General features: G+C 37.0%; 1 protein-coding gene across 1 annotated transcript; it reads right to left on the bottom strand.

The window, feature by feature from the left end:
- Nucleotides 1–715: 715 nt before the first annotated feature.
- Nucleotides 716–9340, bottom strand: LOC114257007 (embryonic stem cell-specific 5-hydroxymethylcytosine-binding protein). The gene is given in 9 exon segments (XM_082907190.1): nucleotides 716–1234; nucleotides 1236–1361; nucleotides 2099–2164; nucleotides 2283–2392; nucleotides 6400–6465; nucleotides 6774–6886; nucleotides 7741–7826; nucleotides 8839–8995; nucleotides 9069–9340. Coding segments are annotated over 9 exon segments (1101 nt in total). The 5' UTR covers nucleotides 9164–9340; the 3' UTR covers nucleotides 716–952.
- Nucleotides 9341–17379: the final 8039 nt, after the last annotated feature.

Raw genomic sequence — 17379 nt, forward strand, 5'->3', positions numbered from 1 at the left:
AATGTGATGATGATTCTTTAATAAAAGGATAATTCTATAATATAGTTTCGTAATTTCCAGTTCTAAATGTGATGATGATTCTTTAATAACATTGTTTTGGTACCAAAAAAAAAAAATTAATTAATTAATTAATGTGTAGAATGCGAAAGAAGATGAGAGGAGATGATAGAAAAAGTGAATAAAAACAGTTTTGAAGAAAATTATAAAACAAACCAATTTTAAATTTTGAGCTCCTCAAAAATTGTTTTCAAAATTAAACTAAACATGTGTTTTTTTTAAACTATATTTGGATGAGTAAAAAAAAAAATAAATAATATATTAAGCGAAATTTCTTTTTATCCTTTGTATTTTACTAAGCAATCAATCAGTTTATTTGCCATCAAATTTCATCATTTTTTATGAGAAATAAAACCTATCAATTAAATAAAAGAGTGCCTGTCAATCAAAAAGAGTAAAATAAAATAAAAGAGGTTTTTTATATCTTCTCATCATTTTTCACTACTACTCATTTAACTTAGAAATGAGGTTTTTTTTTTGTTTCCCTCTCTTTCTTATCATTTGTCCCCCAATCTCATATATAAGCTACCACGAACCAGAAAACCTTTTGGAGTAAAAAAAAGGAAAAAAAAAAAAAAAAAAAAAAAAACTAGAAATTTACAGGCCTGCAAAATCAATTTCTGGAAAACAAACTACCAAGTTCTGGAAAACAAAGAGCTGCAAACAGACCACCTCATTCGGTGGCTAACATGTGGCAACAGTTTTACAAAATTCCCCTTCCATGAGAGTACAAAATATGAAGATGATTTTTAGGTTCTTAAGAACAACAAACAACAGCTTTCGCATCGGTTAAGGGAAGGTGTAAAAAAAAATCATCAAAATCCCTACAACACCTCCAAGAAGTCAATTCTTAAGATCTCTATCTACAATGGAAAATACATCATGGGGTATGTGACTATTTTTTCCCAAAGTAGGAAAATAACGTAGGTTGTTTATCACCTGCAGCACCAAGGTTTCCCTTTTTCTTAGGCGGACTTATTTGAGGCTTGTTAGTTTCCCCAATACAAGGCTTCATGTCAGCTGAAAATTCCTCGTACTCTCGCTTGATAGGCAGATTTGCAGCTGCTTTGTCAGAAAGTGTAGAAACATTAGGCTTTGATCCATCACTGGATTCTTCAGTGAGGGAAGGACAATCCACATTGTCTTTGGTCTCAGGTTCCTCTTTCAAGCTTTTATGCTGATTGGTCTTTAATGGGCAATTTATGCATGCTTCCAACTTGTGGTTTTGACTCTTGTTCACTATTGGCTCCCTTCTTTGAAAAAAACTTTGAGATCGGATATGTTGCCTCAGACTTCAACTTGATCTGCAGAACATGGTCTAATGAGTACATGGTGGAGGGATAAAATTATGCAAAACTGCAGCAGCCAGCAATTTTATGGTTTTTCAACAAGTTGGCAGTCAAAATGGAAGCAGATGTTGAAAGAGAAACAATGCTAAGCTGAAAACTTAGACCAGACAACATGTTAGTGTTGGCACTCTTCAAATCAATCTACTATTATTGTATTGTCACCACCATACACCAAATCATTAAGCTCTCCTCAAGCAGAGTCATGCAGGGAACAGGAAGTTCCCAGACCAAGGTTGAGCATGACTCAAATTAAATAAAAGCAATCGATTAGAGCATATGAAGTCATTCGATTGAAAGGCTCTGACTAGATTTTCCTGAATATCGAATGTGACAACTGACATAGGAGAGTTCGAGACACTGCAATCTGCAGTCTACCAGGTCTTCAAATTCAGTGCTGTGCAAATGTTCATTTCGGTCAACACATAATTCATTAAATACCTACTTATCAATTGTTTAACCTGACCTAAAGTCTACCTCATAAGGTTGTACCACATGCACAAGGCTCCCCGCTTGGAGCAGGTCTAGGAGAGATGGTAGGTAGACAACATTGCCCCACATTTTTGTGAAGAGGCTAATTCCCTTGACTCAAATCAAGCCACATTGTTGGGGGCAGAGAGCAATTTTCACAACCTCTAGATATCATGAACATTAATTATGTTGAAAAGTGGAAAGATAAGACAGAGTACACACACCTCCTTAATGCACTCTGGTCCATCAAAAGAAGCCTTGCCTATTGCAGGTGTCACGGAGTACCACACCTGAAAATTGAAGTTTCAGTACCCAATAAAATTATGTTTAGCTCCTGTAAGCTGGTTAATCTAATGAAGTAGATCTAGAAGTAGCAGCTACTGTTTCTTATTTTCAATAAGCTTTTACCAAATCTACCGCTTCATATGGTTTGAGTACTGTGTCAAATTTTGAAGATGAGGAACCAATTAGCCATGTCTCGGTTGATTCCTTGTCACCCAAAATAACAGGCATCCTGTCTGCAATAGCAGATTAAGTAAAACATTAGTAAAGAATTTTCAAATGTGCCACCGGGTGACATGGCACCAATGCCCATATTATGCAGGTCACAATTTCCCACTCTAATGAAAAATAAGGAATGAAAACCAGATAAAGGACTAAACAAAAATCACAAACAAGATTATAGCGATCCCGGTTTTTCCCGTCAAGTATTGTGTTCCTAACTCGGGTCTTGTGGTTGTTGTTGTTGTCGTCTTATTCTTGTTTCCATCCTTTAATTCCTTGAATTTGGGTTTTGGGATGTGTTGGGTAAGATTGGAACAGGTTGGTTGGGTGTTGGAACATATGGTTGCTATCCAGATTTTTGTTCCTTCGCTCAAGCGAGGCTTTTGTCGCTTGAGCGAGCGTTGTGTTTTGTGTCTCTTCGCTCAAGCGAGCTCTCTTGCGCTCGAGCGTGCGTCTGCGTCCAGCTTGGACCTGTAGGTTGTCATTCTTGGCTCGAGCGAGCTTTCTTTCGCTCTCGCTCGAGCGAGCAAGCCCTATGTTTTGAGTTTCTTTGCTCGAGCGAGCGGTCCTATGCTCGAGCGTGCTTCTGGTTGCAGACCTGAAGCTTCGCATTGTTCGCTTGATTTGCGCTCGAGCGAGGTATATTTGTATCTGGTCGCTCGAGCGACCAATCCTTCACTTGAGCGAGTCTCGAGTATATCAATTGTAGCAACGTGATTCTTCTTCACTTTTTCATCTCCTTTTTGCTTTAAACCCTAAATCGGCACACTCTCTCTCTAAAACACCCCTTCTCTCTACAAACACTCTTGATCTATAGCTCTTCTATCCTAGTCTCTTTGTAAGAAAGTTGGAGCTTGGCTTGGGCTATCTTTTGATCCGAAAAATCTCGCATTTGGAGCATCTTGGATTTTTTTCCTCATCTCCTTTGAGTTTCTCCATTTGAGGTAGGGATAATTACTCATTTTTATGAGCTTTAACGTAGATGTTGGGCATTTTGAATAAATGGTTAGGGCTGGGAAATTTGGGTGTTAGGGTTTTAAATGTTGAAATGTATAAAAGGGGGGTTTTGTTCCTTTTGAACTACATATGTGTATATAGGTCTTAAAATGGGGTTATTGATGTATAATGATGATATTTGGACCTTTGGATCAATGTTGAAAAAAAGAGGGAAATGCCTTAGTTGGATTTAATTGGGTTATTTGTGTAATTAATGAAATTAATTATGGGAATATGAAATTGGATTAGAAATAATGAAATTGGAAAAGTATGAGGTAGAATGGTGTAGTTGGAATGATTAATCGCTCACCAATGGAAAGTGTTATTAATTTATCTGTTTGATACAATTTATTATCTGTTTAGAAATAACTGTCTTGGGCTATCGGTGGAAGATAGTCTTGATTGTTGTAGAACATGCATGATGATTAGGTAAACTGAAACTAATAAATTTGAAATATGTCAGTGAACATGACGGCCTGAGTAAACCATTGAATATGTCATTTGATTAATCATTGTATATGATAATGTGCTTCAATACATTGTATATGTATCTTGCTTGGGAGGAGATAGGGGATGTACTACATATGTGATTATAGCCATAACACATTGAATATGTGCATTAATTGATCATTGTATATGATAAAGCCTTTAAATACATTGCATATGTATCTTTGTTTGGGAGGATAAAAGGGCTGTACTCCATGGTTTGGGAGGAGATAGGGGATGGACTCCATGGATAATTAAGTTGGCCGGAGTGTCCAGAGTGAAAGTTCCGAAATCTTAATTACGTTTGCATAACATAAATGATTGAAGTATTGAAGTGTTAACAATATGAGTTGTAATCTCATTTTGAGTTGATTATGATTGAAGTATTAATAATATGAGTTGTAGCCTCATTTTGAATTATTGATGGATTGAAGTATTAACAATATGAGTTGTAATCTCATTTTGAATTGTTGATGAATTGATGTGTTATTTTTACGAGTTGTAGTCTCAATTGAATTACTTGGATAAACGAACCCTATTAATAAAGTGAATTGGAAATAGGGATGAAACCAGATTGAAAGATGAATGCCAAAGTTGATAGGTTATAGATATGATGTTAATCGATGTACATGTGTTGAACATTTATCATATGCTAACGTTTTAGTTAATTCTCATATTATGTTTAGCATATCTCTACTGGGCATTGGCTCACCCTATATGGGACATCATTTTCAGGTACGGGAGATGTGCCGCCTCCAAGGACTTAGCTTGGGTGGTTTAGAGGCTGCAGGCTTCTTTTTGGTTGTTATGTTTATTTTGTATTACCTGTAATTCTAGCCAAGGGCTTTATATGTAAAAGAGTTAGAACTCTTCCTTTGTTGTAACCAAGTATTGACTTAGAAAGTTATAAACCCATTGGGCACTTTATTATTTTGTAAACATTTGTAATTTATATGAAATACCCTTATGTAATATTAACGCTGATGTTTGGAATATACAATTTCATTTACGTTTTATGAATCTTATGAATGAATGGATTATGTCTTTACTTAGAGGGCGTTACAAGATAATGTGATCAACACCTTGAAACAATGTTAGTTCATCCATATCTTTGTTTTGGTAAGTGCAACTGAATTCACTCATAATCAGTTCCAGTAGTGGCAGACCGAGGAATTTTGCCAGGGGGGAGACAAATTTATTTTGATTTTGGGGTACTATACACAAAACTATTTAGAGTTTTTATTGACCAAACTGCTAATTTCTTATACAAAATAAGGATGACCTTGTGGACAAGGCTCCCGTTGTGAAATCCAATATGGACAACATATGTGTACGAATGCCTCCAAAAATATGGACAAAAGAAATGATGGCATGGCAGTGACATCAGAAAGCACATGACTAACCATGTAAAGTGTTCAGACAGATTATGGGTGTGTTTAGTTTGTGTTTGTAAAGTAGTTTTTGAAATAAAAAGTACAAAAACTTGTTTGGTTTGACTTTTTTCAAAAATTGTTTTGGGGAGAGAGTTTTAAAAAAAGGGAGACTTATTTATAAGTCCTTTTTCAGACACTTATGGTAGGCTAAGTCTAGTGTAATTTCTTACAGAGTCTCAAGTCCTATTTAGATAGAAATGTATTCCACAAGATCCTATATAAACGTAACGTGACGTGACACTTACATAAACGTAACGTAACGTGACACCTACATAAATGTAACGTAACGTGACACCTACATAAACGTAACGTAACGTGTCACATTACGTTTCGCAAACTTAATGAGTTTTTATTTTTTTAAAATTGAATGTGAAAATGTTGCTGGTTTATGTTGGTGTCACATTACTTTTCATATAGGAAATTGAATGTTGCCATAGATCATAGGTGTCACGTTACGTTTATGTAGGTGTCACGTTACGTTACGTTTATATAGATATGATCTATGGCAACATTCAATTAAGAAATTGAATGTTGCCATAGATCATAGGTGTCACGTCACGTTACGTTTATGTAAATATGATCTATGATAACATGCAATTATATAGGAAATTACATGTTACCATAGATCATAGGTGTCACGTTAGGTTTATTTAGGTGTCACATTACGTTACGTTTATATAGATATGATCTATGGTAACATTCAATTTCCTATATATGGTTTTACTATTATTTATGACATTAACAACTAATATTGAGGGTAAACTTTCCATAGGATTTATGGGAACATAAGTTTTTTAGTAAGACCATATGTAGCATAAGGCTCCCTAATAGGACTTATAAATAATTTTTCCTTAAAAAAAAGTGATTGATTTGATGTGTATGAGAGAGAGTGTGATTTTGGAAAGTAGGTAACCAAACAAAATTTTGAGATTTTTTTTGAAAAAATTTGTTTGGTTTGATTACTCTTGAAAATTTGTTTGTAGAGAATTTTTTCCAAAAATTTTTCTGAAAAACAAACCAAACAAAGCCTATAACTGTAAAGTGTTCAGACAAATTAAATAACTAAAATACAGGCTATATGAATTGAACCTTAAAACATGACTAACCATGCAGCCACTCTAAAGCTGGTGACGAGGAAGTTGTCACGATAGTGAATGTATAAAGAATCTCTCCTGCAGGTAAGTACAAATTAATTAGTGCGTAGTCCAAAGTGCACAAAATCCAGCATTATCCATTTAAATAGCAGTACAATTTGAAGTCGTAATATGCCAATTGGCTGTCTACATTCAACACCAAAAGAATGGGAATTGACAGCTGCAGATAGGGAGATACTATTTACTGAAACAGTTTTCAAGCTAAAACGTAATTTTTCCACTAATATTATATGCCTAAATAGAGATGACCAAAACATCTACAATAAACAATGATCTGTCGCAACAGATATGCTAGCTCAAATGTGAATGCAAGAATGGTGGTTCACCTTCAGAGTTTTTCCAAGAATCATAAAGAGCAGCGAACACAAGGGGCCGACCATCCTTAAAATGAACGTAGTAAGGTTGCTTTTTAGACCCATCTTTTTTCCACTCGTAGAATCTGAACAGTATTCCATTCCCGTTACACATTGAACATTAGAAGCAAAACATAAATAACTGAGCTGCATACAACATACATATGTAGAAGTGCCATCTTACTGCAAACTGTTCACCTTGAATGATACAAAGAATTCTTAACTTTATGTACTTACGAACATAGAGAACTCCAGCCAGAAAAATAAACATATAATTAGGCATACGGCATTGAAAAGAAGACTCCCTTTTGTTACTATATATCAAATGTAAATACAGGGAAGTTGGTCATATGAGTGTGACAGGGTATGGGATGAATATGGTAAATGAACTACAATGACTAAATTGTCAGAATTTCATTCCAGATCAGCTCATCAGATTGCCTAAAATGAAACTAAATAAGCACCAGTGATCCCACGATTACCTTCTTTAAAGGTTGGCTAGAACACGACTGATATAGTAAACCGTGAAAGCTTATAGAAGATTGCTATACAGGAAGCAGAGCCATGATTTAGACCAGGCCAATTATGATGGAGAATAACAAAATATGATAATACACACAAGATAATCTGATCTCCTGCTCAAGCCTCTTGTCTATAGTTCCTAACTTCTGATGTTCATTTAAGATATTTTATTTCACTCTCCTTTTTCCCTAGATAAGCATGTTCATTTAGGATAAGAAAAGAATACATTCCCAGGTTAATGTCTTTCTAAGTAGAAAAAATCATAACAAAAGATTTTACATATCAAGAAAAAAATAAAAGATGCAATAAACACTTCAAAGACTCAAATGAAATGTTAAATGAGTTTTAAAATATCTTCCTTCGACAGAGGTAAAAAAGAACACAGCACTCTGCAAACAAACCATTGTACAACGCATACCCTTCGACAGCCACAAGGCACCTATTGTTGGGAACAAGGCGACGAAAAGAAGCTTTTTCACATATTGACTCGGAGCGAGCATTGAACTGCAATACACAACATAGTCGTCTTAAGGTACACAATGGCATATTTATATGGCCAACAATATGTGATTTTAAATAAGATAATTTATGAGCCTAAAAACATTCAAATTATCTTTGCTTGAGCAATAAACACCTATGAGGTTCATTTTAAACAGTAAAACAGTTTAGACCTTCAAGCTTAAATGTTATGCAAAGCAAACCACTTGGAGCTATTACATCCTGAACATATGGGAAGGAGATGAAAAGAAAAAAGGAATTAACAATATAAGTAATAAGCCTGATGTAACTTTAGGGTGGGGTTATAATTAAGATGACAAACAGGACTCACCATAACTTGACGAAGTCCTATTGAGCTTATAAAAAAACCATAAGATGATCTATTGACCAAATGCACCTTTTTCATTCTCATGAATGTTCCAACCATCACACGCATGCCAAGAATTACCACTTAATCACAAAATACGTTCTTCAAGGTGGCATATGGTTGAAAAAAATTGAAGCTCTCAACTCAACAGTTCAACCTCAGTTTTGCAGGTCCACAAACAGGTAGATATACAACATAAGTATGCCAAAAATGCTAACAAAAAGTTATAATCAATGCCAAACATAAGACCAGCAATAAACACAATAAAAATGAACCATTTGACTTTCAAATAGCATAAACATTTGTTGGGTTTTTTTTGCTATGTGACAAGAAGGGCTAAGAGGGGGCGACCATCACGTCGTGACGATAGGAATCCCTACCCACTCGAGTGCAGAACAAAAGGGATTTTCATGGACCCACTCTCAAGATGGACAACCCAACCGAGAACATAGTGATAAGGAGCCATTGGCCAAGTTTAATAGGGATTAGTCTCGGGCGCATGACCCCAGAGACTCACGAAATCACATTGGATTGGAGTAAGCCCGTAATCACGGGGCTACAACCCTCGGGTTGTAATTGTTGAGACATTCAAAATCAAACATAACTAGTCATGTGAAGTCAAAAGATGCTAAGAAGGAAGCACAACTATACCATCTTGTAGTGATCAGGTTTCTCAGTTTTCTTAGTGAAACTGGGGATGAGTCCCCACTTCATGCACTGAAGAACCGCACCGTCACCACCAGAACCATCGTCTCTTCGAACCACAGTCAAATCCCTTCCGGGAGAAACATTATAGGATGGCTGGTACCTGAAATTCAACCCAGCTTCATTAGATATTGATCGAGAGAGAGAGAGAGAGAGAGAGAGGGAAAGGGGATTACCGGTCCGTATCGACGGATCGGAGGGGGCGACCGGTGAGGTGACAAGCCCTGTGTATGTCGTCGTGCCTCAGCGTACATCGAGCTCTCCCGCACATATCTGGTTTTCTCTTTCTCTTCTCTGTTGCTCTCTCTGTTTTGTTCCTCTTTCTTTCTGGTCTCTCTGCTAGTATAAAATGCCAACTGAAAGAAGAAGCGGGAAGAAGATGCCCCCGTGCGTGCGTTGCTCTAGTGCTGCGGAGGCGTCCGGATCATCTAGAGTGATACTGTAAAGTGATCCTCTATAGTAATTTATTATCGCGCGACACGTGTTTTATTGATGGAATCAATGACCGACATGATCTCTCTTCAAAATAATATTGTTTTGATTTTTTTTTTTTTTTTGGCAGATCGAGAGGAAGGAAGGAATGGGTTAGAGAGAGAATCTCCTCGTTCTCTCTGAAACCGTGTTTTGTTCTAGGATTCTGGATTCAATCTTTCATTGAATGCGTCGAAGGTATGGTCAATTTACAAGATTTAATAAAGGATCTCAGCAAACATGGTGCACAAGTTTCCAGCAGATGAATTACACAATTTCGAAACTGAAGAACCAGACCCAGATCTCAATTTGGGCTTCAAACCCTGTTGTTAGTCATTTGGGTCTTCATCAGACAGTGAAGTGTGATAGCTTTAACGGAGGGAATTCATTTGGGTCTTCATAAGTTCAAATTTTTATTTCAATTTTAAGCTTCGAAATCGATCTTCGTTTTTTTGCTGTGTTGGGTTCGTGTGGGTTTCTCTGCAAATCCATCCTATTTCATTTTTCAATTTGTTTTTTATTTTTTATTTTTTAGGTGAATAATGAGTTTGAATTTTTATTTCAATTTCAATCTTCGAAATTGATCTTCGTTTTTTTTTTTGCTATGTTAGGTTAATGGGTTTGATCATCTTTATAAAATCTTTATATGTCCTTGAAGCTTCTTGAAAAATAGATTCAAACGGCGTGCATCAAACTTTGCAAAAAAATTGCAGAGAACAAGACGAAGGAGATTGATTCCACGGTTCTAGAGAGAATAAGGAGATTCTCTCTCTGACCCATTCCTTTCTTCCTCCCTCCCGATCTGCTAAAATAAATAAATAAAATACCAAAACGATGTCGTTTTGAAAAGGGATCATCTCAGCCCTGATTCCATTAGTGGGACACATATCACGCCATAAAAAATAACTCTAAAGGATCACTTCACAGGATCACTCTAGAGGATTGGGACACGCTGCGGAAATGTTGCTGTTGGGAGTTAGAACCACCTGATGCCCGTCGGATTTCACATTAATGTCTCCAAATTGGAAACAAATTCTTCAAACAATTTTTTTTTTTAAGAGAAATGCGTGGTAGCTCGAAAGTCGAGTGGCTCGAATGCCCCGAGTACCAAAACGACGTCGTTTTGATACTCTATTTATTTATTTATTTATTTTATTTTATTTTTCTTCTTTTTCCTTATTTGTTGAACTGTTTGAGAGAAAGAGATACGTGAGAGAGAAACAAAAAGGTGAGAGAAAGAGAGGAGCTGCCAAAGTTTGATCGGCCGAAGCTTGATCTGCCATAGACGGAGAGAGCGAAGCTTGATCTTCGGCTATAGGTCTTCAACTGTGGTTGTTTTGATTTTTTTTTTGTGATTTTTCAAGCTCTGGTTTATTAGTTTGAAATTATGTAAAATTACTCAAGCTCTGATTTTTATGGGTCTACTATGATGTTTATCAAACTAATCGCAATTAATAATTAATATGATTATTTTTCAAGCTCTGATTTTTTCAAGATTGAAATTAATTGTGGGTTTTAGGAGAGAGAGAGAGAGGGTTGTGTGGATTCAAGATGTACAGGTTTACATTTTTGGATTCAAGATGGGAAGGAAGAAGAGAAAGAAGGAAAGAGAGAGAGAAAGAATGAAGGAGAGAGAAGTCAACAAACCGAGGGAAGGAAGAAGAGAAAGAGTGAAGGAGAAGAAAAAGAATAAAAAAAGAATTTGAGCCATTCAGGCTCCTCGTTTTCGAGCTACGTAGCGGGGTCATTTTCTTAATTTGTGTTTTGAGATGTTTTTAAAATAAATTTTTCTAAAGAGTTTAAAAAATTTAAAATTTTATTTTGTTGTATATTTTTAAAATAATTTTAGAGTTTTGGCGTTTAGAATAATTTGATATTTTTTTATAGTTAAATAGATGAATGTGAAATAAAAGGTGATTGAAAATAAAAGAATTGAGAAAAAAAATGATTGATTGCCTGTAGTGTAGTATAGAAAAAAGTTATTTTGAATTTTTTTGTTTTAAAAATTCAAAGTTTTTGAATTTTTTTTTTTAAAACATGTTTGGAGAGACAAACCAAACATGTTCAATATTTACACTCACAACCCTCTTCTCTTCTAAAATCATATAGACACCTCTCTATTCCTTGAAATACACTATTTTCCTTGCTTTAATGTGTAACAACTAGGTCCACCTGTTTGTCAACATCAACATATAAAACTCCAAATGACAAATTTAGACTCCGTTTGATTTAGATTTAAAAATTAATTTTGTAAGATAGTTTTTTGAAAAGAGTAACTATAAATTTTAAAAATTTATTTGGTTGTATATTTTGAAAATAATTTTTAAATGATTTGTAATTTTTTTTTAAAGTTGAATAGATGAGTATAAAAGAAAAATTGAAAATAGTCTCGGAATATCACATTATCAGACTCCTTTACTCTTGGACTATCGAATAATCACCTGTCCAAGTTCTATTAAGCAAATTTCAAAAAATAATTATTAGGTACTCCTAAATCACGTAGTTATACTCTGATGTCATGTTTGTTTGGGTGGACATGAGCTTGGGATTGGACTAATAGTCTAATAAAATTATTAATCCGATATTTGGTTAAACAATTGAAGTACGGATTAATTATTTTAAACTTGACTATTAGTTAAGATAGGATACATAATCCAACGGATTGATAGTCCTAGGACTATTAGTCATGGGAATGTTAATCCAGTCCGCCCAAACAAACATGACCTGAAAGTACTCAATAATCACTCAATTTTGGGTGGTCATCATCTATATACATCAATCTCTTTTTATCTTTTCATAATTTTTATTAAATACTCAAACCCTCATTATTATATCGCACATATGTGATACTGGGTTTGCCAAATTGAACCTTACCAAAGTTTAGGGCTATACAATTGAGGGCCTTCATCTGGTATAATATTTTGCTACATCACTTGATTTGTGAATAGTATGCAAAATAGTATGATGTAGGCATATGGAGTGCCATATCAATATAATATCAATTGATGTAAACAATGTAGTAATCAAAACCTCGTTGTAGTAAGGTAGGTTTTGCCATGGATGTGTGAACAGTGTGCTATTGGATAGTGGAGGGAATGGTAATGTGCATATGGAATTGTTGGGTTTACTTAGGTAAACGATTCTGGCTTTACTGGTAAGATTTAAATAGATGCAAGTATGTCTAGTAAGGTGAAAGTTAATGATTCATATGGTAGTTTTCAATTGAAAGGTTAAAGAGTACAATGGAAAGACAGAATAATATAATTAAAGGGTATTTCAGTAAATTTAATCTGTTATTTAACGGTATTAGCTGACAAAGAACGTTATTGATATTTCAAGAAGAGTAATGTTATGGAAATCAAATTTTTCACTAAACAAATGATCAAATAGGTGTGTGGTCCACAATTAATTTATTTGATAAAAAATTTGGAACGCCTAATATTTTTCTTTCAAAAAATAAAAGAGAATTTCAAATTATTTAGGGAATAGTGTAATTAATTGCAAAAAATTGTATAAATTTTTAAAATTTTAGTTAGTATGATTTTTATAGAGTGCTGCTATTAGTACCTGTCAAAATTCTTTAGACCCTCATTTTATAATTTTTTTTTTATTACAATTATACCCTAAAGTAAAATCACATTAAAAGACATTATTAAATGGAACACTCACTTACCAATAAAAACTAATACTCAATAATATTGGACCCCCCACCTCCACCTCCACCTCCACCTCCAACTCCAACTCCAACTCCAACTCCAACTCCAACTATACGTATTCCATATTTATAAATCCTAAACCTATTACTTTTCATAACCAGCTAACATAAACCTTAAATCTATTATTTTTCATAATCATTTTAAATCTTGAATGTGTCATCTTCATTACCATCATCAACACTATTGAACTTTGTGTGAGTGATTTTCTGACCACACTACCCGCCTAGTAATCAGCTGGAGAACACCGGCAGAATAGATGGATTCAGCAAACCTGTAACAGAAAGAAAAGGCTCCGGCGGTGGCTCTTCCACCCGGGGGCACTCCGACGATCAAGTCAGAATATCTCTCAAAGATAATCAAATGCTAAACTCACTACTCAAAGCATAAAACTGCGTACCTTAGACCTACGGGGGTGCCTCTTTTTTATAGTTTACTCAATCCTAGTCCCACTAGAAGCTTGACTTCTATGGACTCCAATTCTGTACTTACTTTGAATTTCTCAAGAGATAAAAATAAACTCCCTAAGAGCTTTATCCTTATCTTAGCAAAGTCTTCTCTTTACTCTAGAACTCTTGCCCCTTATCCATTATCCGCTTATCTCGAATTCCGATATCTTCGGAGATAACCTCGGCCTCGCCGAGATAACCTCGGCGTCACAACCAGGACACGTGGCACTTCGGCTGACACGTCGGCGTCACCTTGCCACGTGTTGGTATTCAGAAAATACATCCCCACAAATGCCCCCTAGGTTCTATTACCTCGTCATTCTAAGGTGATGGAACCTATATCTGTATTTTCTTCCAGTAAATCGGCTTAAGATTTGACAGCCGAAATCATTCATTTCTGGCCGACATGCTTTCCCTAAAAAATCAAAGATTTTTAAGGAACTTTTTACGCGCATGAGTTGTCATGCACTTCAATTCAACCGTTTTAGACACACGTTTCTTTCTTACTGGCTCGTGCCTGTGACGCGCCCATAAGTCATCTCTTCTTCACATGTGCCGTCTGACGTATGCGCTCTTTTAGGCGTATTGCTTGCTTTTGCCGCCATTTTCATTTTTTGACAAAATCTTTCCCCCTTTCTTTCGTCTATTCACTTTTGCATCTGAGTTCTCTTGCTTTTTTCTCTCTCTAAAACTCTTTCTTTCAAATCCGCCATTGCTCAAGCTTCCAAAGCTCTGCATCCTTCTCCGTTCACCCCTTCCGGCGAGATTTCCACCGGTCTTCTGCTCTTGCAACCGTCGTAGGACGTCGGCAAATCCCTTTCCGGCCTCCCTTTTTTTGGTAAGCATCTGTTTCTTTCTATTCCAGTTCTTGATCTTTCCTGGAATTTCTTGTTTACTACTGCTTTACTTAAGTAATCAATTTGTAGATCATACATCTGAATGCGTTGATTTTGTTTTTTGCTTATGCCCTGAATACATGTACTGTTCTTAGTGTTTCTTGCACGTCTTGCTACTGTTTCCTGGCCTTCAACCCTTTGTATTCTTCATGTTCTTAATAGTCCATCTCTGTTCTTGACTCTAAAATTTCATATTTGTTTTCTGTTTTTTTGTATATTTTCCAGATCTGTACCTTTGATCTTCATCTTCATAGCTTTAGGTTTGGGATTTGTTTGTAGAACCCACAACTTAGGAAAAAACTAAAACCTGCACCTACTTTCACTGTTTGTCGAGGTCCCATCAATAAGAAACATCTTTCTGAATTTCAACCCTTCTAATAGAAGCCAATATCATGAGTATGTGGAGACATAGGGTAGATACCCCGACCAAACTTGAGTGCTCTAAGCAAGAGTTCTCCATCCCTACTAATGTCCACCTGAGACTGGCTGGGGATGACGACTCCATCATGCCTACAGAAAACGCCATGCCCCTTCCCATTGTAGTTTTTACTGAGTGCGGACTCCGACTCCCACTTAACATCCTTTTTCGCGAGATTCTTCATTATTATAAGTTGAACCCCATACAACTGGCAATCAACTCTTATCGAGTGATTTTTGGTATTATCGCCTTAGCTAAACAGGAAAACGTTAGGATCACCTTAGCCGACATATAGTATTGTTACACCATGTGTGCCCTTAACTTGAAAGAAAAAGGCTTCATTTATTATCTTAAGTCGAGGTCTACAGAATTCAAAATCGTAGCTGACCTTCCAGACTCCAACAAGGGGGCTGGAGATGATTATGTTATTGCTTCGGGAAATTGGGAGTTTGGCGCAGACGAGGACGCCCATCTCTACCCTCTTCCCCGATCAGTTAAAGAGGGCAAGGGTAAGAGCCCAGTGTCAATACTTAGTTGTTCTGTTCAAGTCTTCAATATTTTATCTGTTTCTAATGTCTGTTTCTTCTTGCAGACGTTCGCAAGCCAGCGAAAAACTTCCGCTAATCTTACGTTCCCAGTAAGGACCTGAAAAAACTCCTGGACTTGCCAGTTCACAAAAGAAAAGCACCTCTTCTTCTCAACTTTATTCCTACATACAAATCGATTTTGCCTGTCGTCCCCAAAAGAAAGAAGAAAAGTCTTTCTCCTCCTACTACCACAACTCAAACCGCCTCTACATCACGAACAGATCAAGAGTCAACATCTGACCCAACCAATCAACCATCTACTTCGGCCCCATACTTGGTCCCAATACAAGAACGAAAACGTCGGTGAAGACTTGTCAAAACTGCTGAGATGGGTCGCCCAAAGCCCGTTGCTCAAGACCTCCTTGCCGATCTCCCTGTTGACGTCGATGCTCAGCCGACGCAAACCATGCCCCCACCAAAGCCGAAACGAACCAAGAAAGCCCAGCCAAAGGCTAAAGCCACTGAAGTTAAGGCTGAGGATACCCTGATAATTTCACAATTGGCAGGGAGTGAGAAGACGGCTTCCGTTCCCAAAAAAAGGTCTGCTGAGACACAGCCATCAGAGTCCACACAATCAAAGAAGCCGAGGTCATTGTCTGCAACGACCTCGGGGTCCAGAATACCAAAAGTCCCCTGGACGCCTGAAATTACTTTAGAAGATAAGCCTGTTCTTGCCAGCGATAGTGCCGACGACATTAATGTCGGTGTAGCACTCTGTACCGCCCTACTTCTCGCAGGTGATCTTGAGCGGAATGCCAAGATGAGTGAGTACGAGAACTATGCCTTTATACTCCAACGTTCTGTCCAAGTAAGTGTCTTTACATGGAAACTTGTCTTCTCTTTTACTTTGTAAAATTTTGTAATAATTTTTGCCCTGTGCTCTTTCAAGCCATTCAACATGCCCACTCTCTCTCTATGCAAACTTTTGAAAATAGGGCAAAGTTGGCCGACATGAAGAGGGAGGTTTCTGCCCTTAAAAAGGAGAATAAAACTCTTCAATCAAAAATGAAAAAACTGGAAGACCAGGCTGAGGCTGCCACCAAAGCCCAAACCCTAGCCGAAGAAAAGACCGAATCTGCTGAGGCCATCAAGAAGGTTGCCGAGGCCGAGAAGAGAGAAGCCGAGGACAAAAAGGCCCAAGCCGAAAAGGAACTTCAGGAGGCCTTGGCCACTAAAGACGCTGAAATCAAAGCGGCTGACGAAAAAGCCTATGCCCAAGGAATGGCCGATGTTACAGAGGAATACAAATTACAAGTTAGGCAGGCATGTAACAGGGGGTTTTCCCTTGGTTGGATGTCCCTAGCCAAAAAGCTCAATATTCCTGAAGATTCACCTCTGCGCAAGGCCGAAGCTATTCTTCTCCCATTCCCTCATCCTCCTCCACCTCCAAGTCAAGTTGAACAAGAATCTGAGTCTGAAGATGAGGAGGAAGGTGAGGATGAGGCTTTAGTAAGGAAATCCAAGGAGGCTGTTGGGCCTAAGTCTTCTTCTCTGAATGAGCAGGCCTTGGATCTGACTCAAGATGATGATGGTGATGCAGTTGCCAAGGAAACTACTCCTGAACAGGCCTCATATGACGTTCCTCCAGCCGAAAAAAGTCTTGATGAAACCCTTGCGCAGATTGACGCCGAAATCGAGGCGGAAAAGACTGTCGAAGTAGCTCTCCAGGAATCAGCCGAGGTAGTTCTCCAAGAATCGGCCGAGGTCTAGTCTCAAATTGCGCCTGAAGTAAAAGAATCATAACTTTGATGTCCCTCTTTTCTTGTCTTTTGTACTTTTTTGTTTCCTGGACAGTAGAAGCTTCTCTGTACGGTCAATGTGCCTTCTGTTTGTGTTGGATATTTTAACATAACTATCTTTCTTTGAATGACTGCATTCTTTTTTGCCTTTTCTTTGACTGCCTCTGTTTGATTCTATACTTAGAATTTTTTGTATGCCTTTCATACTTTGCCT

Source organism: Camellia sinensis, chromosome 14, assembly GCF_055761805.1.
Source record: "Camellia sinensis isolate YWXY chromosome 14, ASM5576180v1, whole genome shotgun sequence".
NCBI classification, from domain to species: Eukaryota; Viridiplantae; Streptophyta; class Magnoliopsida; order Ericales; family Theaceae; genus Camellia; species Camellia sinensis.